At 40.1% G+C, this 19,456-nt stretch overlaps 1 protein-coding gene across 8 annotated transcripts in view; it reads left to right on the top strand.

Moving 5' to 3' along the window:
* Positions 1-19,456, top strand: part of DNM3 (dynamin 3) — a 174,674-nt gene that overhangs the window by 101,372 nt on the left and 53,846 nt on the right. For all 8 annotated transcript variants that reach the window (XM_064720172.1, XM_064720173.1, XM_064720171.1 and 5 more), the window contains 2 exons: positions 4,593-4,702; positions 16,410-16,521. In XM_064720172.1, the coding sequence (XP_064576242.1) occupies positions 4,593-4,702; positions 16,410-16,521 (222 nt within the window). The remainder of the gene's footprint in view (positions 1-4,592; positions 4,703-16,409; positions 16,522-19,456) is intronic.

Raw genomic sequence — 19,456 nt, 5'->3', positions numbered from 1 at the left:
GGTTGAGCACGATGCCTGAGTCAGGTAAGCATTATCCCTGAGTATGAATGCAGAAACAAATCCAGAGAGCAGCACAGTGTTGGTCTGGAATCCTAGTCCAGAGGCAGAAATGCTAAGTTTTTAATCTGCTGTTCCCCAGCTTTATTTCAAAGCTGTTCTTCCTCAGTTTATGATTTTAAAGCAGTTCGCTCTTTTGCCTAATCAATGCTAAGTTTTTTATCTACTTTATTTCAAAGCTGTTCTTCCTCAGTTTATGATTTTAAAGCAGTTTACTCTTTTGCCTAATCAATGCCTAATACTTGTTAATGCCTCATAGTAATGGCAGAGGAATTTTGTGGATATCTACATTTGCTCTCAGTGCACAGTAAATATTTCTGAGATCTGTGCTCTCAGCTGATGCAGAGAATGAATCCTGCTGCAAACCAGCCTTTGTTCCAGCCTTTCCAGTGTGGCCTCTGCTTCCAGCTGGGAGCTTGATTTCTTTGAACTTGGGGTCCCCACATAGACAGGTTTTGGTTGGTGTCATGACTCTCCATGTCACAGCTGATGTTCTATAAGGCTTTGGGAAATGGTGAACAAACCAGCTCAGCTCTCTTGATGCAGCTGAAAGTGCTATTGGGCCAATGCTTGGCTCAGTCCTGCATTTCAGAACCTGAGCATGGTGTGCCTGAGGTGTGCTGCATAAAATTGAATTCTGTTCTCTTGTGGAAAAGAACCTCTGCTGCTGCTGTGCCTTAGCCAGCCTGAAGTGACAGAAGAACCACCTTTGGTAGCTGGAGGAAGCTGAAGTCATTAAACCATCTCTATCTTTGAAGCAAGGGAGTTCTGTTCTCTTATCATCCGTTTTGCTGATGTTGTGTCCAAGGGTTTTTTTGCTGTTTTGACTGAGCTGAAAGTTCCAAAAGCACAGAACCCTTTCTGAAGCAGTTCCTGCCCCTGGCTGAAAATGCAGTGGAGTTCATTAGCCTGGAAGTGCTGGCTGAGACCCTGCTGGGGGAAGGGGGGCTGCTGTTGTATTTTTTGTATCCCTTGTGCCATTTTGGACTTGAGCAGTATTTATTTTTAGTACATTTAAACAGTGCAGAAGGAAGGGGCAGTTGTAATATGGCATATTTACATCATGCTGTCAGTTCCTGGCAGCTCCCTTGCCTGTCAGAGAACAGAGCTGGTCCATTAAGGATGTGAGTGCTACTTATGCCCACGAGTGGTGAAACATCGTCTCCAGGGTGGGAAGGCCTCCCCAGGCCAGCAGGTTCGTTTGTTTTTCTAAGGTGGAGTATGGGGAATTTTTTTTTCATGTCACAGGGACAGGAATGGGCCTTTCTACCTCCCACTTTTTCCTCCTTTTCCTCTGCTCTGGAAAAAGAGAGGCAAAGTCTCTACGTGAGCTCAGCATGTGCTGGTTTTTCCCCTCATGTCACGCTGAAGTTCTCTACCCCTTTATAAAAATAAAAATCTATAAATAAAAAAGAACAAATGCTGAGGGGGACAAACTGGACCCACAGTTATGTGCATGTAGTCACTCGTCGAAGGGTGCCTAGCCCCATTCCTCCCAGGCTTCATGCATTCCCTGTTTCTTATGCTGTCAGCTTCTCAGCATGGGAAACGTGCACAAACAGTCCTGGCTGCTGCTTTTTTAGCCCTACCAAAACATAATATTGATTGAGCTTAGGCTGAAATGTTGGGCTCATCTGCTGTTGAATTAGCTTGTTCTCTATTTCTGTATATTCTCTCTCACTTTGGAGGGAAAATAAAATTGCAATGACTTTTGCTGCCACACTTTAATGTCTCAGTAATAGCTTTGTCCTGGAATTAAGCAGTATTTAGCTCTGATCTCTCCTGTGTGACTCTGTTTGCCTCAAGCACAGGCACCCTGTGATTTCCCTTTCTTGGAAACTGCCCTGTCTCAGCATGTGGGTAGAAGGCCATGTAAATAAATACCAACCACTTCTTAGCCTTCAGTAGGCATTTCCTTTTTCCTGGTGGTGCAGAAGAAACACTTTCTCACAGTTTGGCATCAAACATTTATATAACTTTCCGTCTTGTGGAATTTTTGTTTAGACAATCAGATTCTTGGTAGAGATTTTTCATCAGTTTCTATTTTTATTCATCTGTGGTTGCTTGGTTTGTCAGTAAATAGTGTCTGTCAGAAGAAACACCTCATCAGAAACTTCTTACATTTTCAGCAATTGAATAGTAAATCATGGTAAGTCTATTCTGTAATAGTGAAAGATTAGTTTTACAGAAAAAAATTAAACTTATCTTGGAGTTTTTTTTCCTTAGCTATGATGGAATATATCTGCCCAAATAGAATATTTCTGCCCAAAAGATTTTTTTATATATTACCAGGCTTAAGTTTGTGAAATATAATACAAAGTATCTTATATGGCCTTGCAGTCCTGCTTTCAGCTGAAAAGGATATTTGCTTTTGATACAAGGTTTAATATATGCTACAGTATTTTTCCAGTGTGTGTCCCTTTGTTATTGTTACTTTCATTTGCTAGACTAGGTAGGACATAATTTTATAATAGCAAAAAAGATCATATCAATACAAATTAGTATTAGAAGACAGATACTTCCAATTTGCATGTATAAATATTTATAACATCTTCATTTAGTGTTGTTTACAAATATTTTATTGATATGAATATTATTATGAATATTAATTAAATTATGAATTTACATGGCTTAGTTTTGTCTGTCTCAGTGGTAATTCTCAGTGAGTGGGTGGTAGTACACAGTCCCTGCTGGGAGAGCCCCAGGGCTTCAGACCATGCAGATTCCCTAGGAGCAGAATTTAGATCTGAGCTGTGATAAACAGCTGCAGAGTGGCACTGAGCTAGACTCCTTCATGGGAGCAGATATTAGGTGAGGGAGCGAAGAATGCACCTATGGATCTTCTTTTGTGAGGGATGATTTCTAGGGTGGTTAAGATAGAGGCAGTTTCAAAATCCATCAGATGCTTTTTGTATAATACACAGAATTTGATAACATTTGTATTCAACAGCAAGAGAAATTGTGCTTTTCCAGAAGGATTTTTGAAATCTGCTTTTTCCTCTCCTGAGGCCTGCTAGGAGGCTGTCTAGGAAAGCGAGCCTTTGTTGGCCATGTCATGGTATTTTTATAGTTTCACTCTTAGGGCCTTTCTCATCCAGCTGAGTTTTGCAATCTGCTGAAGCTCTGCCAAGATGAATTGCATCTGCCCTCACAGAACACACGTTCAGCCCAGCCAGGACATCTTCCAGCTCTGTGCACTGAGAGCTGCTTGGTGTATTCTGGGAAACACTCACAGAGAAGACTGAGTCCTAGGTTGGTTTGTCCCTTTGTCCTGTTTCCTGGGCATACAATAAACTGTTGTCCCATGCATATTTCTTCCTGAGCCAACCCCCATGAGTGATGTTCCAGCCCAGAATACTTCAGAAAGTGCTGCTGGACTTCAGAGCTGGCTCTGGTGGTGGCTGGGCAGAGACCAGTCAGCCTTGCTGCCTGATAAGGGACTGTGAAGGAATCTGAGCTCTCCAGCTTTGGTGATTTATTGAAGTTCTGTAGGGTCATTGGGCAGCCAGAGTCATGAAAACCCCATTTATATCCACTGGGAGAATTCCAGGGCATAAAGCCCCTCTGCATCCATTGCTGCCATAGTGGCACCAGCTTTAGCAGTACCTTGATGGCTTTTAGAATCTGTTAAACTGTGCTGTGTTAATAACCCTGTGAGAGTTATCATGATGGGCAGGCCCTGAATGAGGGCTTTGAGAATGGCCACTTGTCTTTGGATCCTTTTATTGAACATCAGGTGTGTTTGCAAAGCAAACTGGAAAGGTCAGCTTCAGTTTATCCATCACTTAAAGAAGTTTAACACAATGGAAGCAGCTAATTATCTCAGGGTTTTTTTTGTTCTGACACAATAAATGACCTTGGGAGTATTGCTAGTTCATAATAGGAAGTGAAGGAAGAAACCTGGAAAAGGTGAAATTACAGTGATTGTGCTGTAAATGAGGGTTGTGGTGAAATTGCAGAGGAGTTGGCTACAGCAAGAGGGAATAACTCATTCCCCTTAGAGAAATAAGCTGGTTAGATTAGAGTCTGATTTTGTTTGTACATAGTATTATTTAGATTGATTTGTATGGATTTTGTATTTTTCACTGGCAGAATGAACATTTATGTGTGAGTTTATTGAATGCCATGCTTAAATAATTAATAATAGCAAAAGTAGAGATGAATTTATGCCACCAATTACTTCTCTTGTTGTGCAGACTTAGAAGAGTTCTTTTTTGATCAGATACTTTTATTTTAGTGAAGTCTGACCCTTGCCTTTTTAGAATTCAGAGGAATGAAAAATAACAAATGTAGATGTTTATGTGTTTGAGGTGAACTTTTTTTATTAGGAAATGTTTTGAAAGGGTCAGTGAATAACAGAACTGAAACTGAGATTTCATCTCTCTTGCAGGTAGGTCTGTGAAAGATAAGCAGACATTTAAATTTGGGTATTTCCTTATGATAACAAATGTTCCAAGGTCATTACCAACTCTACAGATCTTGCTGACATCAGGCTTCTTCTCACACAGTGTTGTTTTAATCCTTTTTTTTTCTAGGAAAAAGAGAAGAAGTACATGCTGCCTTTGGACAACTTGAAAGTGCGAGATGTGGAAAAGAGCTTCATGTCCAGCAAACACATCTTTGCATTGTTTAACACAGAGCAGAGGTGAGAAAATGTGCTGTTCTGCAGATACTTCTACCAGATAGTATCTAGCTGAGCATTTGAATAACTGTGAGTGCACTTCTGCTGTTTCCACCATGTTGAGTACACAAGGTCTTGATATTCTTGATTTATCTGCTGCTCTGCTGTTGCATAACCATGGGATGAGAGGTTGGTGTCCTCTGAGCCACTCGTGGGGTGAAACAGCTCCATGATGAGTCAGCCAGTCCTTCCTTATGGCTGAATAATCATCTCCTGATCCTATTTTTGTTTTATTTGGCAGTCACCTAGGCTTACCAAAACATTCATGACTTCTGTACCTTGTGACCAGATTCAACTGGTGTAAATCACAAAAGCGTCATTGCTTTTCACTTTCTCCAGTGGAAAATCTTGCCTGTCACTAATCTTGGGACTCATTTGATTGTTTGTTTGGGTTTAGACACTGCTGAATGGAGAAAAATTAGATTCCTCTACTTCTTTAATTAATAAAATCTTTGCCTTTTAGTTTTTGCCCCACACTTTTCACCTCAGACTCTTCTCTGCTTTAAGTGTTGCGGTCACTCTATGGAAGCCACTCTTGATGCACAGCCAGCTCAGTTTCCTTAAATGTTACAAAAGACATAAAAGTGATGTGTAATTTTTATTTTTTTTTAACTGGAGAGGAGAGTTGCATTTGTAGCTGTCTCAGGGGAATTGCATTTTAGCAGATAAGGGGCAATTTCTGTAAGCTTTTTTCAGGCAAATGTAGCATGGACAGATATCCTTGTTCCCCTCTTCTGCTAGATTCCTTCACACCTGATTCTCCCTCACATCACTAAAGCTTGGCATTGCCTTCAGATATTCAAGATGATGAGGGCTGGATGTGGCTCTCTGCAGAGGCAGCTGTCTTTGCTCCAGACATAGTGGCCAGAATTTCAGAAGCAAGGAGTGCCCCTCCCTCTTGCAAGGCAAAAGCAAATCATGGGATTTCTGGGCTGTCAGGTTTGTGCTGACCCCAGGAATGTGAGGCCACAATGTCAGGCTCAGTCTGAACCAGCCCAGGAAGGCTCTGCCTGTGTCTGCTGCCACCTCATCCAGCCTGCCAGGAGATGCCCTTTGAAAGCATGTCACACACACACTGGCTGGGAATAACATTTCAAATGCTTGACCACTTGTGTTTCTGGAGCACAGAAACAAGCTTTGAAAAGCTTTTCATGTTCTTAAAAGCAGAAATGATCTTTGGATGCTGGAAATGAATGTAATTCTGATGGTTCTGGCTGTAGATATGTGTGGATCCATCAAGAAAGGTAACTTTGTTCTGGTGGCTTGATAGCAGCTGGACATATTAGGTTACTTCCATGAGAAATTTGTTCATTTAACTCATTGTTTCTCCTTTGGTTCAACTAATGGCTTTGAATATTATTATCATCATAAATATTAATCATTGAACTGCTGTGAAAATCCAAGAGAAGCATTTCCATTGGCAAGTTTAGGATTGATTTAGGTGGTATACAGCTGGACATTCACATTTTTGCTTGATCTTCATCCATAGTAGATATCAAGGATTTCAAAATCAGATGTCTAAAATGTTTGCCATGTCTGTAGTAGCCCTGCCTCTTTGGGCTCTGAGAAGACCCTGCAGCCTCAGCAAGCTGCTCTAAAAACATCCTTCCATCCACATGGGCATGTTAAGACATGACAGCACAGCAGTGAGACCACAAAATACCTTTGCCTTGGGAGAGGCAGATCATGGAGTCAGTCTTGCTCATTAAAATTAAAATTAAAATACTCATTTAAGGGAGGCAGAAGTTGTTTTTGAAGAAATATTTATTGAATTCTAATTAAAACAGCAGTTTCTCTATTACTGTAAAACAGCTGATTTTTGATATTTCTAAAAATCTGCCTCCTGGCACAAATTGGTCAAAACAAGATTAGTATCACTTTCCTCTGAATCCTGAATTGATAGATGTGTCAGCAAAAATAGGAATATTGGATCTCAAGTAGAGTGATCTGGCTGGGGACTGTCCCCTATCCCACATTCTTAAGGAAACTGAAAGAGGGAATTGATAAAGATACATTGAAATAAGAATTCTTACTGTTGTTTTACTTTGTGGTAATCTGTTGAATCTTGGTTTCTGATCTCTGTGTGTGTGAGTCTCTTCCTTTTCAAAGATCATGTAAAAAATTATCTTTTTTTTTTTTTTTTTTTTTTTTTTTTTTTTTTTTTTTGTTGGGGGCTGGTGGAGTGGTTGCTTTTTTTTAATTAAAAAAACCTTAGCAACTAAGAAAGAAATCAACTTTCGAAGTCTGCCCTCTGAGGGTTCTGGTTATGGAACCATTTTGCTATTTAAGATGTAGGTCATTAAAGAACAAAGGCAAAATCATCTGTTCCAGCTTCCATGATAGCATGGAGATTATTCTGTATCTCTTTTTCCCTCCCCCATAATCTGCAGCATGTTTTTCCTTGACTACGAAATCTTTCTTAATGTTCAATTAAATTATTTTAATTTTCAAGCAAAAACGCTTTAGGAGAAGAATTTTAATAAGCTTGTTCTCTTTTTCATTCCCAGCCCCTCACTGCATAGGTATTTGCTCCAGCCATATGTTTCTGATACTGTACATTTCAATAGTTTCCTGGATTATGCACTGCATTTTTTCCATTTATGAAAACCTTTCCAGCTCTGAAATATAGTTACCAGGAAAATACTCATTTCACTGCATAGAAGGAAAAACCATCTTGAGTTAGCTGAGACTGGGGGTAGATGGAGAAGGAAACTAACAGTATCTGTCATTTTGATTTAGTGCAGAAGTCAACAGTTCTCTGACAGGAATCAAATGTGACTTGGTAATGTAGAGTAAATGGAGACTGTGACGATTGATTTCACAGTGAAGATAAATTCTCATGGAATGAACATAATTGTGTGTTTATGAAAAGGCTCTGCTGTGAAATAATTAAATTATTTTCCTGTTACTTTCTAATTAAATCTTTAGAAAAACAACAAAAAAAAAAGGTGAGGGTGGGAAAAGGAAAACTTTGCCTGAAATAGTTACAGTATTACTTAACTGGGAGGTTAGGTTTGTTTTTCTGCAAAGTAAGTCATACATTTAAAATTTTTGAATGGGCCATCTACTTAATTTATAGACACTATGGAAGGCTTTTGCTATGGAGTCCTCCAGTTTCCTTACCTTAGGAGAAGTAGATATTAAACCAAAGTAAATTTGAGTGAGTGCCCTGTGATTCCTGGATCATTTTGGCTGCATCCATCTGCACCAGCCTGCCTTTAGTAACTGCAGTTGAGCTGTGGTTTCAAGCAGTGTGTGTCTAACCTAAAGCTGTGAGTGAGTGCTATTCTGTGTTAACCATCTTCTCCACAGGAAACTCGTGGCAAGTCTGGCTTTTTTTTTAGACTGGAAAAAGAGATCAAATATATTGAGTATTTTAAAATAATTCCGCTATAGGAAAAGAAAGAATGTTTGCAGTACTGCTGTAGAGCTTACTGTGAAGTTGTGTAGATGTAGCCACTGACTTTCTAGGCAGAGCTGAAAATGGAGAAGAGAGGATTTTTCAGCATCTCAGTTCACGTTCAGTAGATTAACCTGTCATGTTCTCATTGCTGAGTGGGTAAGACTTTTGTTCAGAGCTCAAGAACAAAGAAAACAAATTCTGTCCATTCCAGAAAGTTTACTGCCCGTACAGGATTTAATTCCAAATACTTGATCTATTCTCCATGTATTTCTTGTAAAAATTATTCACTTCTTGGTGCTTTTTCTGTTACCCAAGTACTGTAGGTTGGAACAAAAACTGTAGTCTTAAATATGTGTCCCTTAAGGATGTGTGCAAGTCCTACCTCTCCATCTCCCCTGAGAAGGGCAAGCAGTCACTGATCTTTCCCTTTTGATCCACATGGTACTATTTTGACAGATTGTCTGTTGTTCTAAAGTAATCTCTTGCCTTTGCAGTAGCCTCATTACACTTTTTTCCTGATTTACTGGTCAATGAATTGTTGTATTACTGTATTCCACCTCAATTTATATACTGCTTCCCTTTTAATTGAAGAAATTATGCTGGGTTTAAAAACCTGTCTTCATTTGCTAGAAGCAGAAAAAATGCTTCTTTCCACCTCTTCTCCAACTCTGGAGAGATGAATTCTCTTTTAGAGGAGTAGGGATTCTACTAGGTACAGATTTTGGGGGTTATAAATGGGAGCAGGGTGAAGTGTTTGTTAATTTGGTGACTTTTCAAGCCTTCTGTACCAATAGTGGGAGCAGCAACCACAGAGTGAGGAAGGGTTACCTGGTGGAGAGTCCCTGATCTGCAGTTTTCCTCTGCTCCTCTTCAGACTCACTTCTGTCCTTGGAGCCAGAGGAGCAGAACCAATGTGGGAAATTCTGCTTTCCTTGCAGAGGAAGATGCCACCAGTTCTCGTGTCTTTTCCTTTCCTGTTCACCCAGTGATGCCTTGTGCAGGCTGAGCTGGAACAGAGATTGGACAGAGCTAAAGAATAAAGCAGGGATTTATTAAAGGCCTCAATGGATCCACCTTGGGCAGCACAAGAGCCCAGCCAGGGCTGCACCCAAGATGAACCAAAATGGTCACAAAATGGACCACTGGTCACGGGATCTCTTATAAGTTCTGCTCCATTTGCATATTGGAATTAATTGTCCAATTACAGCTCCAGCCCATGCAGTCCCATCCTGCTTGTTTTTCTCTCTCCAGCCCACATTGTTTGTGCTCTTGGGCCTGAGATTTGGATCATTTGTCCTTGGTGCCCAGCTGGAGCAGGAATTGTTTTGTCTCCCTGCTCTGTGCACAGAGCTCACCATCCCCTCACATGAAGCTCAGACCCACCCACTAAAGCAGCGCAGAATGTGAAAAATAAAAGCTAAAACCTGAAAAATCACCAGGTGAAAAATCACTCAGATGAAGCTGAGTAATGGTGTTGCTTTCCTCACCTCTATCACACACGCTTCTGTGTGATAGAGGGGTGTGAGGAGCAGTGCAAAGCACAGAACTGTTCCCTTTGCTTCCCAAGAGTGGGTTCCTGAGAGCAAAGTGCCCCTCAGGAATCATGAAGCAGTGGGACAGAATCTGCCATCCCTGCTCCAGAGCTGCCTGTCTGTACAAACAGCTCTTTAATCTGACAGACAGATGAATGTCCAGAGAAGAGTGAGCAAAAGGCCATTTTGAGGGCACACAATAGGACTGAAAATAGAACTGCCAGATGAGGAATTGTAGCTCCTGACTCCTGAGTACACTCTGTCTGTCAGGAATCATATTGCACAGGGAGCTGGTGTCTGGTAGCACCCAGGAAATGATTCTGTGTCTGCTCAGTGAGAGGCATCACTGCATGTTTTGGGTAAATGTTGTTGGTTCTGGGTTGCTCCAGAAGGGATTGGAGCACAAGTTGTTTCTGGGACTCCAAATGTACCAGAGCTGTAAGTACTGAATTTCTGGCCATGGGCAGCAACTGGTTAACTGCTATCCATATATAAGGGAAATTGGGCAGGAGCCAAAATAAAGGGAACTAGTGAAAGGAGACCGGGTCAGAGGAGGTGTTGGATAGAAGCCAGGCTAAAGGAGAAAGCCTAAAATGAGATGTATGTTTAGTTACTGTTTTTGAATTACTCAGAAAGCTAAGCCCCAGGAAGAGCTGGACTGTAAGCTATTCAGAGCCCTCTCTGTTCAAAATGGAAGAGAGAGAATCTGTTTAATTAAAAAGCCCTACAGATTTAATTTAGAAAAAAAAAAACCTGCTAACATTTCTAAACAAACTGCTAAAATGCTGGAGAGTACAATATTTAAGAACAGGAAAAATATACAAACCCAAGAAATAGCTAGCCTTTATTACCAACAGCTTTCCCTTATTAAAAAAAAAAAAAAAGAAAGAAAAAAAAAGAGAAAGAGGTTGGGGTTTTGTTTGGAATATATTCTGTTTTATCATTATTGACAAGTATTTTTTACATGACAAATAAGAGAGAGTATGGTGCAGGTATTGACAGCTGGGGGCAGCTTTTGTGTCTGTGTGGCCCCAAGGCAGATTCCAGGCCAGGCTTCCATCCCTCACCACCAAAGGCATGAAACCTTCTCCTCCAGGGACTGCTGGAATATTTTAGTGGCAGTCCCTGTTACTACTGTGGATTTTGGCCTGTGTGGTGTTAGTTTTGGCTGCATTTCTCTTCTGGGTTACATATAGGACTCGAGATACTTCATTGCCAAGGCTGGCCTATGTACTGAGCAGCACATCTTCTGTTCATTTGCACCTGAAACTTGGGGGGTTTCTGTGTGTTTTGGGTGTGTGTGCTTGAAAAGATTCATCTGCATTTGGGAGAGCACTCACATGACACAGATGGCAAAATCCTTAAGTGTAATTATTTCATGACATTGTCTCAGAGATTGTCTCCTTGGCTTTTCTGGATATTAAGAAAAAAAAGAATCTTCAGAGTCATGTGTAATTAATTTTAATTAGCATTCACACTGGAGTGATCTGAAATGGTATGCCTTGATAGAAAATGTTAGTCACTGCTGTTAACTCAGAGCAGATGGCCATTTTTGTTTCTTCAAAATATATGATTTGCAGAGCTTCTGGTAGAGCTTTTCTATTTGAAAAAAAAAAAATAGGTGCATATGCTCAAACCAGCCATTGTGCAATTACAGGTGTCCAAAATCACAGACTAAGAGTGAATTTGAATAAGCAGATTGTGCACAATGGAGTTGCAGGTTGAATAGATAGAAAATGTACAATTTCATCCAAAATTACCTTTCCCAGTAGCTGGAGTGTCTGGATTCTGTTATTTTCTCCCCTTTTCATTTTAGGTGACTATTCATTAAACCCATATTCTGTGTGTTTTCAATTTCAATCAAGTGAGAAATACCTAAGAATTCAATCTTTTGTGTTTTTCATGGAATAAAATGGGACCAATTTGCATTTAGTTCTAGATTTCTAATGTTTAGTTCTGTTTCCATCCTAATAGAGATGAGATGTTTACCAAAAAATCACTTTGAAATCCCTGTAAAAGAAAATATTCCTGTATCTTTCAGTCTGTGAGTAGTTTCCCTTGTGCCAGTGTCCCTGCTGAAGCTAAATATGGGTTTGTGTTCTTTGGAGGATTTAAGTAGTTTATAGGTCCAGTTCTAAAAAATGTCACTATTCTTGCTGTGTAATGATTGTTCTGTCTCCTCCCACACTGGCAAGAATAAATGCATTTTTAATTAATTTTGGTTTGTATTTTCTCTGTATGAAAACAAATTTTATGCATATCTAGTACAACTTTGGCTAGTGAAATCCAGATCCAACTCAACCTAAAAGCTCTCCATGCACATGCTTATATGTGAGTATGCATTAATATATAATCACACATGTTAACTGGGCTTGGAATGTGGTTGCCCTTCCAAATTTTCTAGGCTTGCTGGAGATAAATATTTAACCTTATCTTACTATTAAGAGGTACAGTCCCTCTTGATGTGCAGCAGGGGATGTGCTCAGCACATTCTGATGTGCAGCCACCATGGAGGGAACCCACTGGTGTTGCAAGGGCTGTTCAAGGTGTGTTGTTCACTCCCTGCCCCTGGACTGCAGAAATTTGGTTTATAGGTAGTCAAGCCTTCCCTAGGCAGTGCTGACAGCCCAGGCTTCAGGGTGGCTGGGAGGGAAATCTCAGTAACTCACAGCTGGGTCAGTCTTCAAACTTATCTGGCATTTCTCACTTTCCTCTTGGGCACTTTCAAATACCTTAATCCAGTCCTGTTAGGATTTTTTCTTGATGGGAGGAGTTCAGGAAACACCTATGGACATTTCTGTGTTAGACCCTGAAATATACAGGGGAAAGGAAACAAGAAATCAAGGTGAAAATAAAGTGAAGAAGCTGTGGGGTAAGCAAAGTCACAGCTGGGTGGCTGTTGTACCTCGAGGTGATGGGCCTGGCCTAGAAAAGGCATGTCCTGAGTGTGGAACCTTCCAGAACTGGAAATGATTCTTTTAGTTCAATTGTCTGTTCATCCTCAGGAGTAATTATGTATTGCAACGTTGTGATGGCCCCATCAAGGGGAGAGAATGATGTGTCTGACTCCATGGATATTAGAAGGTTAATTAATTACTTTACTATACTAAATTATTCTATACATTTAAAACTGAATCTGCCAAGCACTCACTCTGCACACAACTGCACACACTGCACACTGAATCTTGTGACTGTCACCCAAGAGTCCTCACACACACACACACCTGGCCCTGACAGGCCAAGGAAACAAAACCCCATCACTGTGGGTAAACAATCTCCATATTGCATTCTACTTTGCCCAACACAGGCACAGCAAATGATAAAAATTGTGTTTTCTTTCTCTGAGGTTCAGAGAATGTGAAACCCAGAAATATTCTTGGGAAGAGAAATGTGGGGCTACAATTTTAATGGAAATGCAGTTCCGTGTTGAGGTTTATTTTTCTAGAGTACAATAAAATCTGCAGATAACAAATGGTAGCCTTTTGTATTTTTTCACTCTGGGAAAGAAAGGCAGTGTTATTACTATTATGTTGATTTCCAGATATGCCACAACAGTGATATTTTCATGTATTATGCATGATATTTAAATTACAGTGATGAGACTCCAGGAGGAAGTGGAGTTGGTAGATTGGTAGATGCACACAGCTTTGCAGTTTCCTCAATTATGTGTTCACATTTAAGAAATGTTAAATATTCAAGGGAAATACTACTTGCAGATGGTACTTCTAGGCATGTTCCCATTTTCTGTATCTTGTTTCTGTAGTCCCTTAGATTTACAGATACCTGAATATCAACAAGATTGGTATTGTTGAGAGTTCATCTTTCCTGCTTTCCTTTATTCTGTCATAGTCTTTGATGTCCAACATCCCATTTAGCTGCTCTAGAGGTGAGGGTGAGAACAAGACTTCACAGCATTCCATATGGAGAACCTAGGTGAGGCTTGAGTAGTAACTGGTGCTGTGCTGATGGCTTCAGCAATTTTAAGAAGTGGAAGAGAGAAGAAAACAGAAAATCTGAATTGTTTTCAAGAAGGTTTTTACAGCTTTCCATGAGACGCCAGTGCATTCCTAATGAGTAAAACATGTTAATGTGTTTTTGTAAGATTCCACTGGTAACAGGAAAAGGACACACTCTTTTCAGAAGTTACTGAAAGAAGTTACTTTGGCTTTTTTTTCCCTTTGAAAAGTTCCTATGCTTGTCAGCCTTTCTGGGAGAAAGACAGGCAGGGGCAGTCTAGCAGCAAGGAATCCAGCTGGGAGACAAGCATCCCTCACCTGCCCTGCTGGGACAATGCTGGGAGCACTCAGGGTGTGCATCCTTCAGTCCCTCACACCTGCTGCGTCTTTGGCAGTGGTGGTGGAATAGAATCAGCTGCACAAAAAAGAGCTCTGAGATCCTACAGGGAGATAGGAGGACCTGGGGGATGTGGGGACATCAGCTGCTGGCCATGAGGTGTCCCCAGCCCCAGGAGAATCCTGGCACAGGGACAGAATGCAGGACTGCCAGCTCCCACGTCTTCCGAGTGCCTGGCTGAAATCCCTGCTCACACAGCCACGCTGCTTGCAGCAAGCCACAAAATGCCAAAAAGTGTAATATAGAACATGACAGGCCTGAAAAAATGTTTTCACAAGCTGGTGTCATGTTGTTTTGCTCTTGCAGATAAGTGTTTTTGGAACTTCCCTATCACTATGTTTTACAGCCTTTATTTGCTCTATTGTTATTTTTAGTCATCTTTGCTGAGAGTACCCTTTTACCATTTCAGATTCCTAGTTCTTCAAAGTTATAGCTGCTTCATTATCTTAGCCAGAGAAGCTTATCTCAGTAAAAGTTTCTCCTAACAATAAATTAAAACACTTTTTCCTCTGGCAATTTCATTATGCTTCCTTTTTTTTTCCTTTTTCTTTTAAATTTATTTTAATTGACTTTTTTTTTTTTTTTTGTTCAGTAAATTCTGTCTTGGAGTTCCACAATATTGCAAATTGAATAAAATTCAGGTATTTGCTCAGTTTAAGGTAACAGCATCTGATAAGGTTATCCAGGCTATTATTTGCTTTAAGACAGGATTAGTATTTTTGGAGTCGGGGGAGAAAAAAGATTAATTTTAAATTTCTCAATCAATAAAAGAATCCACAGAGCTTTCAGTTATTCATCCTGTCAGTGGCTTTGGCTAAACTGTAGGGTCAGGCCCATTAGTGCCTCTTTGTGACCTTTGGAGCTGGTTTCTGTGGGAAGGAAATGCCCTGGTGGCACCTCCAGCCTGGCTTTTTGCACCAGTGCAAGCCTGGTGCTCAGATTTACCCTTTGAATTTGGTGAGAATTGAATCACCAATGTAAGGAAATAATTCTGAGTATATTCTTTATTCTTTGCAGTTTTGAATTCAACCTATGAGCGTGCTAAAAATTACCACATTTTGCTCTCTTCAGGGTGGGTGTGCTCTGGTTGCTGTGCTGTGGTTTCATAGGTGATAATTTAATGATTTGGTGTCATGGCTGCTTCTTGCTCAGGTTCAATTCCACTTTTTTCACCTTTTTTTAACCTGTTTCCTGCCCCTAAAAAGCAAGGCTGTGAGGTGCCTGGTGCCATTGCTGGTTAAGAGAGAATCACTGCTGTGAGTGGGAATTACATCAAGTCAGTTGTGTTCCAGCAGTGTGGCAGTGAAATCCCACCAGTCCCCAAATGCTAAAGAAATTTGTCTAGGCAGTGACAATAACAGCTTTATTTCCTTGTTCTACAGTGAATTCTGGTTTTTTTCTCTCTCAGAATATGTGGGAGAAATGAAACCAAAGGCCCCTTGTCATTGAGAGTGAAGCAATCTCTGTCATCCCCTCTCCTGCACAGCTTGCTGAGGGAAAACAACAGTCTGGTTGGGATGGAAGATTGATCCTTGTGCAACTGTTAAGATCTAGCAAAATGTGCTTTCCTAACCCTTTTCAGCTGAGCTTGTGGCCTTTCCTAAAAAGACTGTTGGCTGACAAATTTACAGTGATCTGCTCTGTGTATAGAATTGGAATTCAGAAACTAATGGCTAAACCATGAGGGGAAAATCTGTTCTGTGTACTGAAGAATTTACAAGCACCACCTTCCTACAGATGTATTTTCCCTCCTTTCTCTTTTCTTCCATTAAGTGATTCCCTGTATTTATCTCATTATGTGAACTACCTGTAAGAGATTTGATTTAAACATGTCCCAGTTTTCTGACTATGATGAGAGACATCTGTGGTTTGTTTTGTTTGTTTAAAAATATCTTGATTATCATTGCTGGTTTTTTCCTCTTTTACTGATGATGTCTAAAACCTGGAAAGGGTATAAACTGGACTGAAAGGACTTCACATGGGAAGAAGTTGCATCAGTGATGATTTTGGTATTTATTGGTTACAGCAGCAATCCGTCACAAGCTGTGCTGTTATGTTGGCATGTCTTATGTGTTTGTCGTCTTCATCACAACACTCTTTTCTCCCCTAAAAGTGCTCTGTTTTAGCAAAAGCAGGAAAATTGATTTTAAGTAGTTTCACAGTGCTTTTAGGTGATTATTATTTCCAGAGCTGTGCTGTCACATTCAAAGATATTTTTAAGTACTCCATGTAATTATCAAACAAGCACCTGTCCCATAAAGTCTGTTGTGCACAACAATTACCGAGTAATTCCTGATCCCAAATGATTTTTAATTTTAAATGCTGTGTGCATGATAGAGAGCAGTAAAATGTTAGTTTTACAATGTGGTGCTCTTTGTTCTAGGAATGTTTACAAGGATTACCGTTTCCTTGAGCTAGCCTGTGACTCCCAAGAGGAGGTGGATAGCTGGAAGGCATCTCTGCTACGAGCCGGTGTCTATCCTGATAAATCCTCAGTAAGTTAAAGCTCTCTGCTTTGCCAGTAGCTGCTCTGTTTGAGTCCAAAAAAACAACTGTATCATCTGGGAAAACACAGTGTCTGATGCAGATATCTCAACAAAGAGCAGCTTTTTCATTGTACTGTGGTAATTCTAAAATATTCATAATGAAATATTTTAAGACCAATTTGTGCGTCAAACCTCAGTGTAGAAAACCCAACCGACCACAAACCAAAGCTTCCAACATGTTTTTCATTGGATCTGTGTAGTAGAAGCATTGAGCAATTTGGGGTTTCCTGAGCTTCATTGTTTCTATTAATGTTTTCTAAGGTAAAGATGTGCTTTGAAGAGTTTATTCCCTCAAGGTCTGGATTACAGAACTGACAGAAGCATTCCAGGCAATCATGTATATTTATTTTACTTATTCACTGCATCATTTTTTGTGCATGAAACACATGCTAAACCTTTCCAAAGGCAATTTTACTCAGCTAATCATCATGTGGAGCAAATTGAACAGGATACAATAAAAAAGCCTCTATTCATTTACTAGAAATGACAGAAAGTTGGGAAACAGAATATGTCCAGCTACTATTTAATATTTTTTGGACCTGGATATCTTGGTGTTTTACTTCAAGTGAAGGTTTGAGATGTATCCAAAGGGAAGGCTGACTAGCAGAAATACCTGGCATTTGAGCCTTTAAAGTTTCTGTAATTCACAGCTCACCTTTCTGCAGTGAGTGCTGGATGCCTTTGGCGGAAGATCTGCTCTGAGGAATGATGCTTTGATTCTCATGAATTTGCTCTTCTTCCTGATTGTTTTCCATGGGAAGGCCAGGTTCCTTCAGTCCAGGGTCTTGTGCTGTCTTCTCTCTTCATCTTTTTCTTCCCCTGGTTGTGATGCCTGCATGGCTTCCAGTACAATTCTGTCTGCATCTCCTTCAGGATTTGTTCATGCAGAGTTTCAAGACTGCCATAAAAAGATAAACAAGAAATTCTTATACTAGTGGATTCTCCAGTTATTATAGAAATAAAGAGTGATGATGGTAATGATGTTTTTTTAGAGAATAGTGAAAATATACATTTAACAGGAGACCTATCAGGTATCTGAGACTTTACTTTTAGAAAGTGAAACAGTGTTGGTGACTTTTCATATGTTGCCTGTTCCAGTAGTTCTGTTCCTACCTAAGAATATCAGAAGCTAAGTAACAAGGATTTGTTATGAGGGGTTACCTAATTAATAACTTGGACCAATATTCTGTGTTGCTTTGGTTTTTTCTTGCTTGGGTTTTAATGATGATTTCACAAAAACCTCTTGCTACCTCTGGTTCAATCTTGTGTTCTGTGATGTTTTTAACATATTGGTATACCTGGTGCTTTATCCTTAAACAAGACAGACTAGTTGGATTTCTGAACTTCTCTTCTGTCTTCCTGTCTTTCCCTTCTCCCTAAAAATACTTGGTATTCAAAATATGTTTATAAAGAATTCTTGGTTTTGTTTAAAGTTGGTCTGTCAAAAGAGTCTTAGATGCAAGATGAGAGACTTCCTTGAAAGAAGTAGAAGGGAGTCAAAATACAGTTCTCCTTTGAGCTGGAATTATCTTTACATTATAAAAGAGTAAATATTATTGTTCCAAATGCCTGTAGTTTGAAATTTGCCCAGTAGTTTATCAAGCTGTTCATCAAAGATGCTCTGTGCTACTCTAGGCCTCCAAAACTTTATTCCTTAGGAGGTTCAAATGTGGACTGTGAGTCTGCTGTTCAGAGTTTTGAATTTTGCAAAACAAAATCTCCAAAGCTCCAGGTACCTTAGAAGATCCAGTGAATCCTAAATAAAAATGAACAGCATTTCATGAAAATCCTGTGTATGCTCCTCAGTTTCACACCTTCCTCTGACAATATAAAATTGTTTTAGAGACAGCCCCCAGTCTTTTATTCTCCTTCAAAGATTCATAGACCATGTTTTTAGGTAGGAGAGACTGCCAGGAAATGGCAGCAACTCAAATTTTACTTCAGTGCTTCCCCCCAACTTCACGATCCCAGAGTTGAAAAGGCAAAGAGGTGCCCAAGCCCCTTCCCAGAGTGAACTTCTTTGTCTTTTACCTGTGAGGCACATCTGGGAACTCTGAGTATTCAGGGCTTTGGCACCAGAAGCAGAATTGCTGCTTGGAAATGAAAACTAAAGGAGAAGTAAGAATCTGGCACTGATTAAAGAGCTGTGTTCTGAGTTCTCACCAAGGACAAATCTCTCAACTAAGAATCTAAGAATATTCATTTTCTGCTGATTTTTTATAGTAGTGTTAGATACAGTTGTTTGATTACAGTGGTGATGGGGTTCAGTACTTGCTGCCACTAATATGGATTCTCTGCTGTTCATTTAATCCTGTAAGCTAAAGTCCAAGGTTCTAGATTTATAATCTTTCTTTTTTGCCTAAGCAAATCTCATTAATATTTTAAAGGCCATATATCACCCCCTTCCTCCATTTCCTTGCCTCATTGTGCTTGTTTTCCCTGTCCCTCTGTCCATGGGGATGCACAGTGACTGTGTTCCCATATTCACTGTCCCATGAATTACCTCTGCTCAGCCCTCAGTGTTGCTCTGAATTCTCTGCAGTTTCCAAGTCCCCTCCTTCCCAATCCCTTTGCCTTTGTGAGGCCGTGGGCTTTGACAGCCACCCAGATAGCAATGAATCAGTGTTTTTATTTTTCCAACCCATATGCAAGTCAGCTTGCTTGATATAAATCATCCTGTGGCCAATTCACTTTGAAATGGGATATCCATTTACCAGCTGACTTTGCTGCTGGCTTTCTGGAGCAATGCATCCAAAACCCTCCTTTTTTTGTTAAAAAATGACTACAACGTTGTGACTAACCTTTCCAGACTGTATTTCTCAACTGGTGTAGGCTGGTGTTTATTTTGGCTGCCTTCCCACTGTATAATATACACTGTTCATGC

The sequence above is a fragment of the Zonotrichia leucophrys genome, chromosome 8 (assembly GCF_028769735.1).
Source record: "Zonotrichia leucophrys gambelii isolate GWCS_2022_RI chromosome 8, RI_Zleu_2.0, whole genome shotgun sequence".
NCBI classification, from domain to species: domain Eukaryota; kingdom Metazoa; phylum Chordata; class Aves; order Passeriformes; family Passerellidae; genus Zonotrichia; species Zonotrichia leucophrys.
The sequence above is the reverse complement of the archived record's forward strand: the minus strand, read 5'-3'. Positions and strand labels throughout refer to the sequence as shown.